Raw genomic sequence first — 16,454 nt, 5'->3', positions numbered from 1 at the left:
TGGTGGCATTTAATCGTCTGTAATCAACGCAGAATCGTGTTGTACCATCCTTCTTGGGGACCAGGACGACAGGAGAGGCCCAATAACTGTGAGATGGCTGAACAACTCCCATTCGTTTCATCTCCTCCAGTTCATTCTTTATCATACCTTGAACAGCCTCTGGAACCCAGTAGGCAGCCTGCTGGATGGGGCGTTGTTCGGGGGTTTCCACATGGTGGCTGGTGAGAGTAGTCTTCCCCGGCTTTGAGGAGAAAGCAGCAGCCCTCAGCCTTAGTACTGCAAAAATATCGTCCTTTTGTATATCCGATAAATGGGAGCCCAGGGGCACTTGTTCCAGTGATCCTCCCGCTTGGGCAACCTGGAGAAGATCGGGGAGATACTCATCGTCAGCGGTATCACTAGGGGGGTGGCAGACAGCTAGAACAGGCAGAGATCAGTCGTGGTAGTCTTTCAGCATGTTAATGTGGACGGTTTTCTGTTTTCGACCACTAGAGTCCAGGGCAATAACGTAGTTAGTGTCATTAATTTTCTTGACAACCTCTTAAGGGCCTTCTCACACTGCTTGAAGCTTGTTGTCAGGGGAAGCAATAATCATAAGCACTTGTCCTTCCATAAATTCCCGGGTCCTGGCATTACGGTCATTCCAGGTTTTTTGTCTGGACTGGGCCATTTGCTGATGTTCTTTAGCCAAGGTAGCTAGCTGGGCGAGACGGTCTCGAACTCTAGAACATAAGGAATGATGGGCATTCCGGTGTCTGAGATATCTCCCTCCAAATGTTTTTTCAGAAGAGTGAGAGGCCCACGGGTAAACAGTAGTTCGAAGGAAGAGAACCCTGTGGACTCTTGGGGAACCTCCCGATAGGCGAAGAGATGTGGCAGGTATTTTTCCCAGTCTTTTTCAACGTCAACAAAAGCCCTCAGCATATTTTTTAGGGTTCCATTAAAGCGTTCACATAGTCCGTTGGTCTGCGGGTGGTATGGGGTGGTGCGAAAGGCTCGAACACCACAGGTATGCCATAGAGACTGAACCAGGTCTGATATGAACTGAGTGCCTTGATCCGATAATATTTCACTAGGAAACCCTACCCGGGTAAAGATGGTAACAAGGGCCTCAGCTACCTTTAATGCTGTATTACTGGACAGGGCCACAGCTTCAGGATACCTAGTGGCATAGTCCACCACTGTCAGGATATAATTTTTCCCCGACCGGCTGGGGTGGGCCAAAGGACCTATGATGTCGACAGCTACACGTTGAAATAATTCTTCAATTATGGGCAGGGATTGCAGGGGTACCTTATGTTGAGCTCCTGGCTGCTGCATTCGCTTGCACACATCGCAGGTGTGGCAATAATGGGCTACTGACTGCGAGATGCCAGGCCAGTAAAAACTTTGGGTGAGTCTCTTTTCAGTCCTTTTCCTCCCTTGATGCCCAGCCAGGGGGATGTCACAGGCCAGTTGGAGTAGCTGTGCCCTGTACTTCTGAGGGACTATGAGTTGCCTGGTCATTGCGTCAGGGTTGCCCTTGTCACGGACCATTGTTACGCGATAATACAGTCTGTTTTCTCGAGTGAAGCCATCCCCATTATCTCCCATGTGCCCACTTTCTGCCCTTAGCCTATGGACTGCTAAGGTAGTGTCACCCTCTATTTCTCTCCTAAACTCCTGTCTATCCCATGACTCTCCCAATGTAGTAGCAGCGAACGTATTGCTTACCAACTCTGATGCGGTTCATGGTGGTTGCTCCCCGGTGAGGTCCGGATGATGTAGTGCTTGAAGTGCCTGTAGTCGGGTGACTGCTGAGTCAGCCCTCCGTCTGTTCTCTTCCCCCTCCCAGGGAAGAGGGGGCGCTACTTTGCACCATAGTACACCAACCCGACAAGGCAACACAAACAAGGGTTAACAGAAAACTCCAGGCATATAACAAGAATGCAGCGGGGCATGGAGGTAGAGGAATAAACCAAAATAGAGAATGATAGGGAATTACCACATATACAAACCAAGCAACAGTCACAGATAACTCCTCCAACTCTCCTCATACGAACTCCTCTCCCTCCATTAGCCATGCAGCAAATGCTAGCTCTGACAAGGATTTGTAACAGAGCCCAGATTATAAAGGAGAAAGGAGTGGCTAACCAAGCACAGCTGAGCACAGGGATTTCCAACATGGCCGATTAACCCCTGTTATGCCAGAAGGAATAAACACCATTAAAATGAAGAAGTGCTTCTCAGCGGTGGAGTAGGCACAATCAGACGTTGCGGCCTGCTGGCTCCACACTGTCGCGTTAACCCTGTGACACCAGGCCTGGTGATTTTCTAAAACCTCCATCACGTTGGCCAGAAGCGGGGAAACATGTTTGGTCTGATGGGGAACGAGGGGGAACTTTGTGGCCATAATTCCAAAATATGGAAATCTGACACTGCGCATCACCAGAAGATCACCAGCCCCACAGTACGGCATGGTTGGGACAGCATTGTGCTGTGGGGCTGTTTTTCGGCAGATGGAACAGGGGCTTTAGACAAGAGGGTTGGAATTATGAACATAACAAATAGACAGTTTTATATTAAGACCTTCACCTGAAGATGAAAAGGAATTTAACCTTTTAGCGCAACAACGACCCTAAGTGACCTCCAAATCACAAGACCAAAAGATTCTCCATGGGGAGATTATGATTGTCCACATCTTCCATGGAGAGATTATGGTTGTCCACATCCTCTGTGGTGAGTTTGTGGTTGTCCACATCCTCCATGGGGACATTATGGTTGTTCACATCCTCCATGGAGAGATTATGGTTGTTAATATCCTCCATGGGGAGATTATGATTATCCACATCCAACATGCGAAGATTATGGTTGTCCACATCTTCCATGGGCAGATTATGGTTGTCCATAACTTTTGTAGTGAGATTATAATTGTCCACATCCTCCATGGGGAGATTATGATTGTCCACTTCAAGCATGGGGAGATTATGGTTGTCCACATCCTCTGTGGTAAGATTGTGGTTGTCCACATCCTCCATGAGGAGATTATGGTTGTTCATGTCTTCCATAGGGAGATTATGGTTGTCCATATGCCCCATGGGAAGATTCAGGTTGTCCACATCCTCCATGGGGACAATATGGTTTTCCACTTCCTCCATGAGCAGATCATGGTTGTTCACATCCTCCATGTGGATATTATGGTTGTCCACAGTCTCCATTAGGAGATTATGGTTGTCCACGTCCTCCATGAGGAGATTATGGTTGTCCATATCCTCCATGGGGAGATCATGGTTGTCCACAGTCTCCATTAGGAGATTATGGTTGTCCACGTCCTCCATGAGGAGATTATGTTTGTCCATATCCTCCATGGGGAGATCATGGTTGTCCACAGTCTCCATTAGGAGATTATGGTTGTCCACGTCCTCCATGAGGAGATTATGGTTGTCCATATCCTCCATGGGGAGATCATGGTTGTCCACAGTCTCCATTAGGAGATTATGGTTGTCCACGTCCTCCATGAGGAGATTATGTTTGTCCATATCCTCCATGGGGAGATCATGGTTGTCCACAGTCTCCATTAGGAGATTATGGTTGTCCACGTCCTCCATGAGGAGATTATGTTTGTCCATATCCTCCATGGGGAGATCATGGTTGTCCACAGTCACCATTAGGAGATTATGGTTGTCCACGTCCTCCATGAGGAGATCATGGTTGTCCATATCCTCCATGGGGAGATCATGGTTGTCCACAGTCTCCATTAGGAGATTATGGTTGTCCACGTCCTCCATGAGGAGATTATGGTTGTCCACATCCTCTGTGGTAAGATTGTGGTTGTCCACATCCTCCATGAGGAGATTATGGTTGTTCACGTCCTCCATAGGGAGATTATGGTTGTCCACATCCTCCATGAGGAGATTATGATTGTCCACGTCCTCCATAGGGAGATTATGGTTGTCCACATCCTCTGTGGTAAGATTGTGGTTGTCCACATCCTCAATGAGGAGATTATGGTTGTTCACGTCCTCCATAGGGAGATTATGGTTGTCCATATGCTCCATGGGAAGATTCGGGTTGTCCACATCCTCCATGGGGACAATATGGTTTTCCACTTCCTCCATGAGCAGATTATGGTTGTCCACATTCTCCATGTGGATATTATGGTTGTCCACAGTCTCCATTAGGAGATTATGGTTGTCCACGTCCTCCATGAGGAGATTATGGTTGTCCATATCCTCCATGGGGAGATCATGGTTGTCCACAGTCTCCATTAGGAGATTATGGTTGTCCACATCCTCCATGAGGAGATCATAGTTGTCCATATCCTCCATGGGGAGATCATGGTTGTCCACAGTCTCCATTAGGAGATTATGGTTGTCCACGTCCTCCATGAGGAGATTATGGTTGTCCACAGTCTCTATTAGGAGATTATGGTTATCCACGTCCTCCATGAGGAGATCATGGTTGTCCATATCCTCCATGGGGAGATCATGGTTGTCCACAGTCTCCATTAGGAGATTATGGTTGTCCACGTCCTCCATGAGGAGATTATGGTTGTCCATATCCTCCATGGGGAGATCATGGTTGTCCACAGTCTCCATTAGGAGATTATGGTTGTCCACGTCCTCTACCCTGGCCCAGTGATCAAAACTATTGCTTTGCAGCTCTGATATCCTGGGATTAACTCAGGACAACATACGGTAATTTTATGAGTTACATCTTCAGAACAAAAAATAAATTTACATTAAGAAATAATGATAAATTAATTTACATTTGTTATTTTAACTACTCTAAAGAGGATTTGTAACTTTTCATAAAATGTATTTCTTATTTCTGAAGTAAATGCCGCCATTCTCCTGAATCTGACACAGTTTTCCTTTTTATCCTGTCACACTCTGTTCCTGAAATATTGTCCCCATTTCCCTGTGTAGAAATCGTCTTTTTTTTTGCCAACAGGGCGTGGTCATCAAGAACACACCCACAGGAGAGCTGAGGACCACGCCCACTTTGGTATGAAGACCTGATTAATATACCGGGAAGAGGAGGCCGTATCTCATGAACGCAGAGGAGCAGAAACAAAAGAAAAAGTGCGCCGGGATCAGGAGAACAGCGGGATTTACACCACATACATGAATGAAATTGTGACAAATCCACTTTAAGGGCGGCACTTTTTAAAATGAGGCGATTTCTTACCTTGCAGTATAAAGGAGAACTCGTCACTGTATGGCCGATACTTCAGGCTGTTGTTGGCTTTACATTTATAGGGTCCCAGTCTCGTCTCATCAAAGATGGTGACATTGAAGGCGGCTTCTGTCTCCTCTGACACCGTCCTCTGATCGATGGTCACCTCATTAAGGGTTAAGGTGTAAGAGATGGGGGGAGATCCATTCCTGCAGGTGCAGAGGATCGTCTCCGAGTGTCCGATCATCGTGTACAGGGAACCAGGAAGGAGATCGACCTGTAATAATCTATCTGAGACACACAAGGTGCGAATAATACAACTAGATAGCGAGACCCAGGCCTAGCAGATGGTATTATATCACTTATGGGGCAGTATTATTGTAGTTATATTCTTATATATAGGGAGCAGTATTATAGTAGTTATATTCTTGTACATAGGAGCAGTATTATAGTAGTTATATTCTTATACATAGGAGCAGTATTATAGTAGTTATATTCTTGTACATAGGAGGCAGTATTATAGTAGTTATATTCTTGTACATAGGGGCAGTATTATAGTAGTTATATTCTTGTACATAGGGGCAGTATAATAGTAGTTATATTCTCGTATATAGGAGCAGTATTATAGTAGTTATATTCTTGTACATAGGGGGCAGTATTATAGTAGTTATATTCTTGTACATAGGGAGCAGTATTATAGTAGTTATATTCTTGTACATAGGGGGCAGTATTATAGTAGTTATATTCTCGTACTTAGGGGCAGTATTATAGTAGTTATATTCTTGTACGTAGGGGCAGTATTATAGTAGTTATATTCTTGTACATAGGGGCAGTATTATAGTAGTTATATTCTTGTACATAGGGGGCAGTATTATAGTAGTTATATTCTTGTACATAGGGGCAGTATTATAGTAGTTATATTCTTGTACATAGGGGCAGTATAATAGTAGTTATATTCTCGTATATAGGAGCAGTATTATAGTAGTTATATTCTTGTACATAGGGGGCAGTATTATAGTAGTTATATTCTTGTACATAGGGAGCAGTATTATAGTAGTTATATTCTTGTACATAGGGGGCAGTATTATAGTAGTTATATTCTCGTACATAGGGGCAGTATTATAGTAGTTATATTCTTGTACGTAGGGGCAGTATTATAGTAGTTATATTCTTGTATATAGGGGCAGTATTATATAAGATATCCTTTTATTTGGGGCTGTATACTACACTTACCCTGCAGTATGAAGGAGAACCCCATACTGTATGGTGAACATTTCAGGCTGTTGTTTGCTTTACATTTATAAGGTCCCAGTCTGGTGTCATTGTAGATGGTGACATTGAAGGCTGCCTCTCTCTCCTCTGACACTGTCCTTTTACCCACAGTCGTCTGGTTGATGAATAACATGTAAGTGATGGGGAGAGATTCGTTCCTGCAGACGCAGTGGATCGTCTCCGTGTGTCCGATCATCGTGTAGGCAGATTCAGCCTGTAGCTCAGTTTTTGGTAATTGCTCTGAAAGAGACACTGGGAGAACAGCAGAGTCAGCCTCCATCTTTGACTGTTTCTGATGTATGTATATATATATATATATATATGTATACTGTATATATATATATATATATATATAATGTCACAGTAGGGAATGTGTAAATATGTGTATTAGAGGTGGTCAAACCATTGCCACATTTGCCAGCTTTGCAGAATTTTCTTGAACAATTCGATTTGCAGAGGTTTCTTTCACTGTCACGTTACTGCAAATCCCCTGAAAATAGGTGTACAACACTCGGTCGTCTCATAGGACGGTGTTTTGTCCTTGCTCAACCACGTGTCCTTCATCCATCTGGGCCAGCTCACTGAGTCCCTGTCTCCACCCTGACCTATAGGCTTGTAAATCCACCTCATCATGTGAGCCTCACAACACTGATCCCATTTTGAGCTCTTTAAAGGGGCTGTCCTGGTTTGGCGTGAAAGTCTGAAGTCAATGTATGTGACTCTACCACTTGCTCTTGCTGCCGGCACTGGCGAATCCTGGTAGCATGTAGTGCGCACGCTGTGAAGGTTCAGAAGTCTGCAGTCACTAAGAGATTTTTATCCCAAACCTGGACAACCCCTTTAATGCAGACACATTCTAAATCTTGTCCAAGTAAAGCCATTCTATATAGGTAAAGGTAAACAGATATTTCTGGTGCTAAATAGCAGCCTGTTAAGCAACACACTACAGTATCAGGCATTTTAGACTACTAATATCGTAAAACGGTCTAAAAATTAGACCTTTTTTGCTGGTGTGTATACACACTTTGAACAAAAAGAAGAAGTAATGGCTTTTTTACATGGGGTTTGGAAAAATGATACCTGTTTGGGGAGTATCAGGTGCTTTTTCCTTTGCCAAATATAGTAGCTCTAGCTTTTTCACAAGCAGTCCAAAAATTATCCCTTAATTTAGGGCCTAAAACCAGGTGTGCTCATCACTACTGAAAGTGAAGTAATCGCTTCTCCACTAGAAGTCTAGAAGTGAAAAAATAAAATTAAAAAATATATTTATACAGTTGTGCTCAAAAGTTTACATACCCTGGCAGAATTTTTGCTTTCTTGGCCTTTTTTCAGAGAGTATGAATGATAACACCAAAACTTTTTCGCCACTCATGGTTATTGGTTGGGTGAAGCCATTTATTGTCAGACTACTGTGTTTTCTCTTTTTAAATCATAATGACAACCCAAAACATCCAGATGACCCTGATCAAAAGTTCACATACCCTGCTGATTTTGGCCTGATAACATGCACAGAGGTTGACACAAATGGATGTGAATGGCCACTAAAGGTAACATCCTCACCTGTGACCTATTTACTTGTAATCAGTGTGTGCGCATAAAAGCTGAATGAGTTTCTGGGATCCAAACAGACTCTTGCATCTTTCATCCAGCCACTGACATTTCTGGATTGTGAGACATGGGGAAAGCAAAAGAATTGTCAACAGATCTACGGGAAAAGGTAGTTCAACTGTATAAAAGAGGAAAGACATACAAAAAGATATCCAATGAGTTGATAATGCCAGTCAGCAGCGTTCAAACTGTGCTTAACAAATGGAACATCAGGGGCTCTGTAAAAACAAAACCACGGTCAGGTAGACCAACAAAAATGTCATCCACAACTGCCAGGAAAATTGTTCGGGATGCAAAGAAAAACCCACAAATAACATCACCTGATATACAGGACTGTCTGAAAATTAGCGGTGTGGCTGTTTCAAGATGCACAATAAGGAGGCACTTGAAGAAAAAGGGGCTGCATGGTCGAGTCGCCAGAAGAAATAAATTACTGCACAAATGCCACAAAGTATCTCACCTACAATACGCAAAACAGCACAGAGACAAGCCTCAAAACTTCTGGAACAAGGTAATTTGGAGTGATGAGACCAAAATTGAACTTTTTGGCCATAGCCATAAACGTTATATTTGGAGAGAAGTCAACAAGGCCTGTGATGAAAGGAACACCATTCCTATTGTAAAGCACGGAGGTGGTTCGCTGATGTTTTGGGGATGTGTGAGCTACAAAGACACAGAAAGCTTGGTCAAAGTTGAAGGAAAGATGAATGCAGCATGTTATCAGCAAATACTTGAGGCAAATTTGCACTCGTCAGCCCAGAAGCTGCGCAAGGGACGTATTTGGATGTTCCAACATGACAACGATCCAAAACACAAGGCCAACTAGACCTATAATTGGCTACAGTAGAACAAAGTGAAGGTTCTGGAGTGGCCACCTCAGTCTACTGACCTCAATATCATTGAGCCACTCTGGGGATATCTCAAGTCCTTTTGACAAAGTCAATGGTTGCTCTCTGGGCCTCCTGCACTCTAGAAGAACCCCACCCATCTGTTGCACCACCCCAGATGTTCCCTGGCCCAGTTAACTTGCGCCTCCTGGTCATTGCCGCAGACATTCACTCTCGTGTGCGGCCCTGTGTCTCTACCACAGTCGTACCACTTTGGCGTCAAATACATTCCCGCATTGGCTCTCCGGACTTTTATATCAGGGAACTGCGTCATGGAAGTCATCTGACCTTGTACTCCATCTAAACTCATCCTTCTCAAAACACTTCCCCTTCTTATTGGTTCCGCAGGATACATGTTGGACAGTAGGTGGCAGTCTCTGATCACAAAGGCCAGATGGCTCTGAGGGATTTCATCTTCACCGGCACACCCTCTTACATTCTTTTAATTTGCCAATCCTCGGGTGATGAGAAGCCCTGGGTGATTGGATCTTCATCGGGGGTTGCCCTATTTCTGCCAGAAGTTGAGCACATTCCTGGGCCTTCTGCTTAATTTCCTCCCAGACAATCTCTTCCTGTGTGTATTGGTCAGGGGGAATGCCAACGTTGGCACGTTCGATTCTACGTGGTTCTTCTTGCAAATGTGCCTCAGGAACTTTTGAGGCTCCAGGCACTCTTCAGAGAGGATTATCTTCTGAACTATATTCCAGCCCCTTTGGGGCCGTGTTGTTGTCTCATGGTGGTTCATGGGCAAAGTAAGCCACTCTACTCCATCACAAACAGCCTTTTCTGTGGTAGCATAACACGGTTCCTCTGGAGACTCCACCCTTCTGGTCCCTTCTGCCTCAGAGAGGTAGGGACGGAGCATGTTCCAATGCAACACTCGGCCCTTGGCCTCTTTGTTCGCCTTGCGATGAACTTCATAGACTGGGCTGTCGGGATGAACTCTTCTTGTAACTCGGTAAGGTACTGCTTCATAGCGATAGTACATTTTATTTTTGGGCCATTGCCTCCCATTTGGAGCGGGTCATCTTGTGTGGGGACCAATGGAATGATCTAGTTCTCGAAACTTCTTGTCCGCCAATCATCTCATTATCTGAAGTTGGTGCTTATGCACCCAAGTGTTCGGACTGTTCCCAGGCCATTTTGACAGAACAGTAGCATGTATGGTGTGTACCCGGTAGTAGCATATATTTTATTATAGTACACCCATACCAGTTCAGAGATGAATTCAGGCCACCTCATCTTCCTGTACTCTTATAGAGTCCGTAACAGTTGCAGTAAAGTTTTATCGAAGCGCTCTCAAGCTTCGTACCCATGTGGGTGATATGGTGTCGTCCAGGTCTTGAAAATACCATAGAGACGGTACAACTGTTCCATCACCTTTTTTTGAAAGCGGGCCCCTTGATCTGAATTTATTTTATTTACATCCATATACACGAATCAAGTCCCGACATATGCATCTGGCCGCTGTCTCAGCCGTCTGGTCCCTGGTTGGAGACACCATCTTGATCTTAGTGAAATGGTCGGTCATCACTAGACAATTTCATAGCCATTATGAGACGTCCTGATCATCAGGTAGTTGGCCGTTAATACTTCAAGGTGCACGGAGGTCCGGATGTTTTGGATAGGGGGTCTCTGCTCGGGGGGTTTTGTCAGCTCACACCGTCGACATCTTCTACAGGTCTCTTCTACCTTTTGACGTAGTTGAGGCCATTACACCAGTTGTCGCAGCTATTGCAAGGTCTTCTCTGTACCAAAATGAGCGCCTTTCTTATTGTTCTTCCTTGGTCAGGCTTAACACCATCCCCTGTGGAACTACCACTTCCTAGGTGATGCCAAACTCATGAGGTAGTTCGATTCTTCGGTATAACAAGTCGTTTTTATGAAAAGTCTTTCCCACTGCTCCAGGATCTGTATGGTCCTGGCGTACAATGCCATTTTGGCCTCCTTGATGGGATGCTGTCTCAGGGTGACCCACTTGTATAAGTCTTGATAATTCAGGAACGGACTGTTGCAATAGCACACACTCATCCCTTGGGCGGCCCAGGAATTGAGTGGGTTTAGGTTCCTCTCCTAGTTCTTGGGAGGCTATGCTTCAAGTGTGGGGTCTCATCACTCTCCAGCTCTTCATTCATATCCCTCTTCGGGCCCGCCTGAGTCACCCGGGACAACGCGTCTGCATGCATGTTTTCATGCTTTCACCAATAAGAGATTTTGTACTTGTTCTTGGAAATTCTCATGACCCACCTCTGTTCCAATGTGCCCACCTTTGCATTCTCGAGTTGAGCGAGGAGGTTGTTGTCAGTGTGAATATGTACTTCCGATCTCGACAGGTACTCCGCAAACTTCTCAGTCATAGCTCACACCAGCTCCAGGAACTCCTACTTGAATGAACTATAGTTATCGTGGTTCTTCTCAGAATCCCTCAGTGATTGACTGCTATATGAAATCACCCTCTCGCTGCCTTCCTGTACCTGAACTAGCACAGCCCCCAATCCATATAGGCTTCCATCGGTGTACAGCAAAAAGGGTTCTGGGAAATTAACGTATACCTAGATGGGAGCATCAGTCAGTGCCAACATCAAGGCCCAAAAAGCATCCTCTTGTCTAGGGCCCCACTGCATCAGTTGTCCCACTTAGTAGCTCATTCAATGGTGCTGCAGTTCTTGCAAAGTTCTTGATAAACCTCTGGTAGTCCCAGGAATGCTCTCAATTTCCTCATTGTCGTGTGTGTAGGCTGCTTCTGCACTGCAGCCACTTTCTCCGTGGTGGGGTGGACTACTGTCCTAGCACCTGCTCCAACCTGGCGAGAAGTTCCTCAAAGGTGGGAGGGTGGATAATGATATCATTGAGTAATATCAATCAGAGTAGCTTCAAAAGTCAGGTTCCGTAGGCATCTTTCCATCAGGCGTTGGAACATCCAAAAGGCATCTGGTTAAACTGGAATAGCCCCATGGAAAGAATTAAAACTGTCTTTGGCCATTCCTTTGCCGTGGCGGGAACCTGCCAATAACCACAGATCAAGGGACCAGAAGCATTTAGTCTTACCCAAGGTTATATTCTTCGATCTTTGGCAAGGGGTATGAGTCCTGTATGGTGCAAGCATTCAGCCATCATTAGTCCACACAACCTCAACGTCCCATCCCAATTCCTCACTAGTACAATGGGGCAGCTTATGGGCTTTGACTTTGCCGTATTACTCCATTTTACAAAATGTGCAACAGCAAGTCTTTTACTTCTTGGTACATTTGAGGTGGGATCTGCAGATGTGTTTCTCAAATGGGGGCTGTGGTCCCCGTACGAATCTCATGTTAAATGGCTTTAGTGCACCCGAAGTCATCATCGTACTGAGCAAACACCCCTTGATATTGTTGTTATAGATTTTCTATCTGCCCCGCTTGGTCAGAGGTGAATTCCGTAAGGTTCGCTTCCATCTGTTCCAGAAGATCACGGCCATCTCCAACTTCACCCCTGCTCTCCTTCACATTAAGAGACACTGACAGAGTCCACTGGACTCCTTTTACTGGAGTAAATTCTATTGCATCCAACCTTGGGAGATCTTCTGGCATCACGTACACTCGAGATACCTCTTTCCGGGGATTAGCTGTAGACTAGTTCCACTCAGGTTAATACAATGCACGCGTATTCGTCCTTGCCGCATGGTGGCTAGGGTACATGCAATCAGCAATCCCGGGGTCCCATCCTCTTCTTTTGGGAGTTCAACTGGACTGCCATTCCTTCCAATGATACATGGGCCCGTACCGGCATAGTGAACAAGGTCTGTCCTACAGGTAAGGTCACTGTAGCTTCCGGGGGTAAGACTACTTTGCCAAGGTGCTGGATGTCATAGAAAATAATAAAAATACTTGAGGTCCCTCATATCCTCCCTCCCTTTTTTCTTTCATCCACCATTTGTCCTGAGGAACTGTGAGCTAGCATTCAAACCTGTCTTTATTGTAAAATGTTAGTGACACAGCTATGTGAAGCAGATTACGGTAATTAAAATGTGAGGATTCCTCTGTAGACCCAGGTGACTGAAAAGGATGTGTATTGTTCACAGAGAGAGACAGAAAAGGTTATTAGGGTCTGAAATGGATCGAAGAACATCTGGCACTCTTTACAACTAGCCATGGTTACAGTAGTACAATCAGAGAGCAGACAGTATGTCTCCGGGAGAAAATATGGAATTTTGGAATTTCTATAATCCAATATTAATGAGACGTACAATGTTGGCATTGGGATAACTAGGCAAAATAGCCATGTTTTTCTCATAATTGTAACCCCCATCAAAAAGCCCCAAATCCAAAGTGGCCATATAACCACCAGCAGCTAGGCCATGTTTGGTCTCTAAGCATAGCTAAAATCCCGATACAAAAGATGACATCAGTCTCGACATTCTGTGATCGTCCTATGAGGAGTTATTGCATGAATTGGGATTTCCTCAAATCATGAAGGACTGAGACCAGCCCACAACCGGGATCTTGTGAGGTCATCACAGGTGGGTGTGTGGGACTCAGGGCATGATAAAAGATGAATCCCAATTATCATCAGCGTTTGTCCAGAGAGCGACATATCCTGTATTCAGGGGCCTTGTTTATCGACAGCCAAATCGAAGCGCTCTCCTTCAGCTAAACTGAATCATCTCTGCGATCGGTGTAGTAAGTACGGTCTCTAATCGACCGAAATAGATTAGTGGTGGCGGCGAGTAGTCTGGGGCTATCGGAGAGTTAGCTGTGACTGTACCGGAGTGTGTACACATATTCCATGTGTTGGATCCCGGAGGTGTACATGCCGTACACTCACGGGTAATTTTCCGATAGTCGGCCTAGTGGTGCGAACAGGCTGCGGCCTTCTCTGTTGGTCGTCGGCCAATCGTGTAATTGTCCGGACGATAGGGGGCAGCAGAGAGCTGGGCCCTCCAAAGATCACAGCGGGTGGTACTCGGGACCTTCCCGCCCTGTGATATCAGGGATTTGTGGGATTTAAGAAAGTCCTTACAAATATTGTATCCCTGACGCTTGGAGACAGTTATTAACCTTTGAATCTGACTGACTCGCGCCAGTTGTTGGAACAGACTCTTGCTTGCATGATTTCGGGGTAGACGGGCCCAAATATTATTTCTTCGTCCGTAAGCCAAGAAGTGCCCTTGCAAGTTATTCATCCCCAGTCTCACGATGGGCCCTCCTCCTCCGGGACCTGTCACTAGTATGGTCGCCTTTCTGCCCATCTCTTTTCCGCACACTCGTATGGACAGCCACTGGGATGGGCAGCTGATTGGCAGTCACCAAACGAATGGTTGGTTCCTTTCTGGAGAGAGCGACATCTAGGAAGTGGGCTTGGAAGAATTCTCCTGGCATGGTGTTCACCTGGGACACGGTGTCCATCAAGCAAATGCATGGTCTATTAAACTCATTCCAAGTGACAGGCCTCTTGGAGTTGATATCTTCAGAGTCTTCATCCCGTCTCATTGGTGTGGAGTCCCACTCTGTGGTTCTCGACTGTGGGGTGCGTCAGTTTAATAGACGCCCCTTCTTCTTTCTTAGTTTGCACAGTTCTGGGAGATGTGTCCCATTCCACTACAAGTCTAGTATTCTACACCATGTTCCTCTGATGGACAATAGTTTTTGAGCAGCTGGGTACAGGGTGGGAGGTATTCCAGAGCCAACTTTTCCTTATACGGGGCCAGGCATCATGATGTACCCCATAATTCTCCTCTGATGTCCTGGATTTCTTGTTGTGACTCCCGGGCCCTGTCAGGCTCCATATTGGCTGATTGAAAGGTCACTTCTTGGCTCCGGACCATACCTGTTATGACAGAGGCCTCTCGCTCTAGCACCCTTGCCTCTGCCCCAACCTCCGGAAGCTAATGTTAATATTAGAGCATATGCGATTCTTCAGCGCCTGTCGTAAGTAAGGGTCTCTCATGCGGTTAGTAGCTGTTCTCTCAACACCTCATTTAACAATCCCAGTCCCCGGTATTTCTCCCGTGTCTTCTTGGTGATATGGGTCGTACTGGTCTATGGTCTCACTGTCCCCCTGGACCCTACGGAAGAGGCGCATGCGTAGGTTACCTAGGTCAGTAGTGTCACCATGTATGTCCTCTAAAATTCAATTCACTTTGTCACCATAACTTGGCTGCCGAAACATAATCGCCTGTCATATCTCTCTCCAGCTAGGATCAATGGGGGGGTCAATGGGGCTAACTCTGTCTGTAAGGCAGATGCAATGGGATACATGCCTAGCATACTCCTGAGTCCCTCAAGCCTTTTTTATCTGGTAACTTTTTCATGTAAGTTACCTGACCTGGTGCTCCATCTAAACTCGTCCTACTCAAAACACTTCCCCTTTGTTATTAGTTCCACAGGATCTTGGTTGGATAGTAGGCGGTAGTCTTCGATCACAAATGCTGGATGGCTCTGAGGGATTTCATCTTCCTCGGCAAACCCTCTTACAGCACGACGGTGGAGGCCGGACATGACTGTGTGCATAGTGATCTGGGCCTGTTCTTGCCACTGGTCTAATCTGCTGAGCCAGAAGTCCTTGGGATTGGAGCTGAGTGGTGTAGAAGACACGATACATGACTGCGTATTCCAAAATGGGACCTCCGAGCTACCAGGCCTCTCTTACCACATTGATCCTTGTACCCCCCTGCCAGGACCAATTAATGCCCCCTTAAATAAAACACAACAATTAATTTCTTTGGATAATTTTGGCCACAGCGGCCATTTTATTAAATGACCAACATAACAACCATTTATACATTTGTATAAAAACTTGAGGGGAGGGTTCTTGGAGCTAATAAATCTGGCACCTAATAGGCAAAGCCCAAAACCAACATGGAAAAACCCCTTCTTTACCCTCAGCCGTAACCACCAGCTCGAGGGCACCATGTAACCCGTTTACCGGGCAAACCAACCCCAAAGCTCCCGAGGTCAAATCCCCGTCCAGAGCCAGTAAACCAGCCAGATCAGCCCCATGAAACCAACTCCAAGAACCCCGCCCCCCGCCAACCAGCCACTGTGACAAGAATGCAATAACGACCTTTACAAAAACAAATTCAGCACCTAAAATCCCCAACTATTCCCTCATTACACCAAAAAACAAGGGAGGGAGGGTGGGCTTCTCAGGTCAGATGCTCAAACAGTAATGGCCCCTTTCCCGCACTTTCCACGACCCGCCCCCACCCCCACTAGGCCACCCCTCTACTCCTCCCCATCCCCTGAACCAATCCCTTTTCCCTGCCTTATTATTTAAAAATTGCTCCCCTGCGTTCCCTTGGCAACGCAGTCATGGAGGGCTTTCTTTAACTCCGTTCCTCCAGCCCCCCCTCTTAACTGCGTATTCCAAAATGGGACCTCCGAGCTACCAGGCCTCTCTTACCACATTGATCCTTGTACCCCCCTGCCAGGACCAATTAATGCCCCCTTAAATAAAACACAACAATTAATTTATTTGGATAATTTTGGCCACAGCGGCCATTTTATTAAATAACCAACATAACAACCATTTATACATTTGTATAAAAACTTG

The 16,454-nt window shown here is 45.6% G+C and overlaps 1 protein-coding gene across 2 annotated transcripts in view; it reads right to left on the bottom strand.

Moving 5' to 3' along the window:
- Positions 1-16,454, bottom strand: part of LOC138663078 (allergin-1-like) — a 49,042-nt gene that overhangs the window by 20,811 nt on the left and 11,777 nt on the right. For both annotated transcript variants that reach the window (XM_069749144.1, XM_069749145.1), the window contains exons 2-3: positions 6,391-6,681; positions 5,170-5,448 (exon numbers count right to left, since the gene is read on the bottom strand). In XM_069749144.1, coding sequence (XP_069605245.1) covers positions 5,170-5,448; positions 6,391-6,681 — 570 coding nt within the window. The remainder of the gene's footprint in view (positions 1-5,169; positions 5,449-6,390; positions 6,682-16,454) is intronic.

Source organism: Ranitomeya imitator, chromosome 2 (assembly GCF_032444005.1).
Source record: "Ranitomeya imitator isolate aRanImi1 chromosome 2, aRanImi1.pri, whole genome shotgun sequence".
Taxonomy (NCBI): Eukaryota; Metazoa; Chordata; class Amphibia; order Anura; family Dendrobatidae; genus Ranitomeya; species Ranitomeya imitator.
This window is presented reverse-complemented; position numbering and strand designations above follow the sequence as displayed.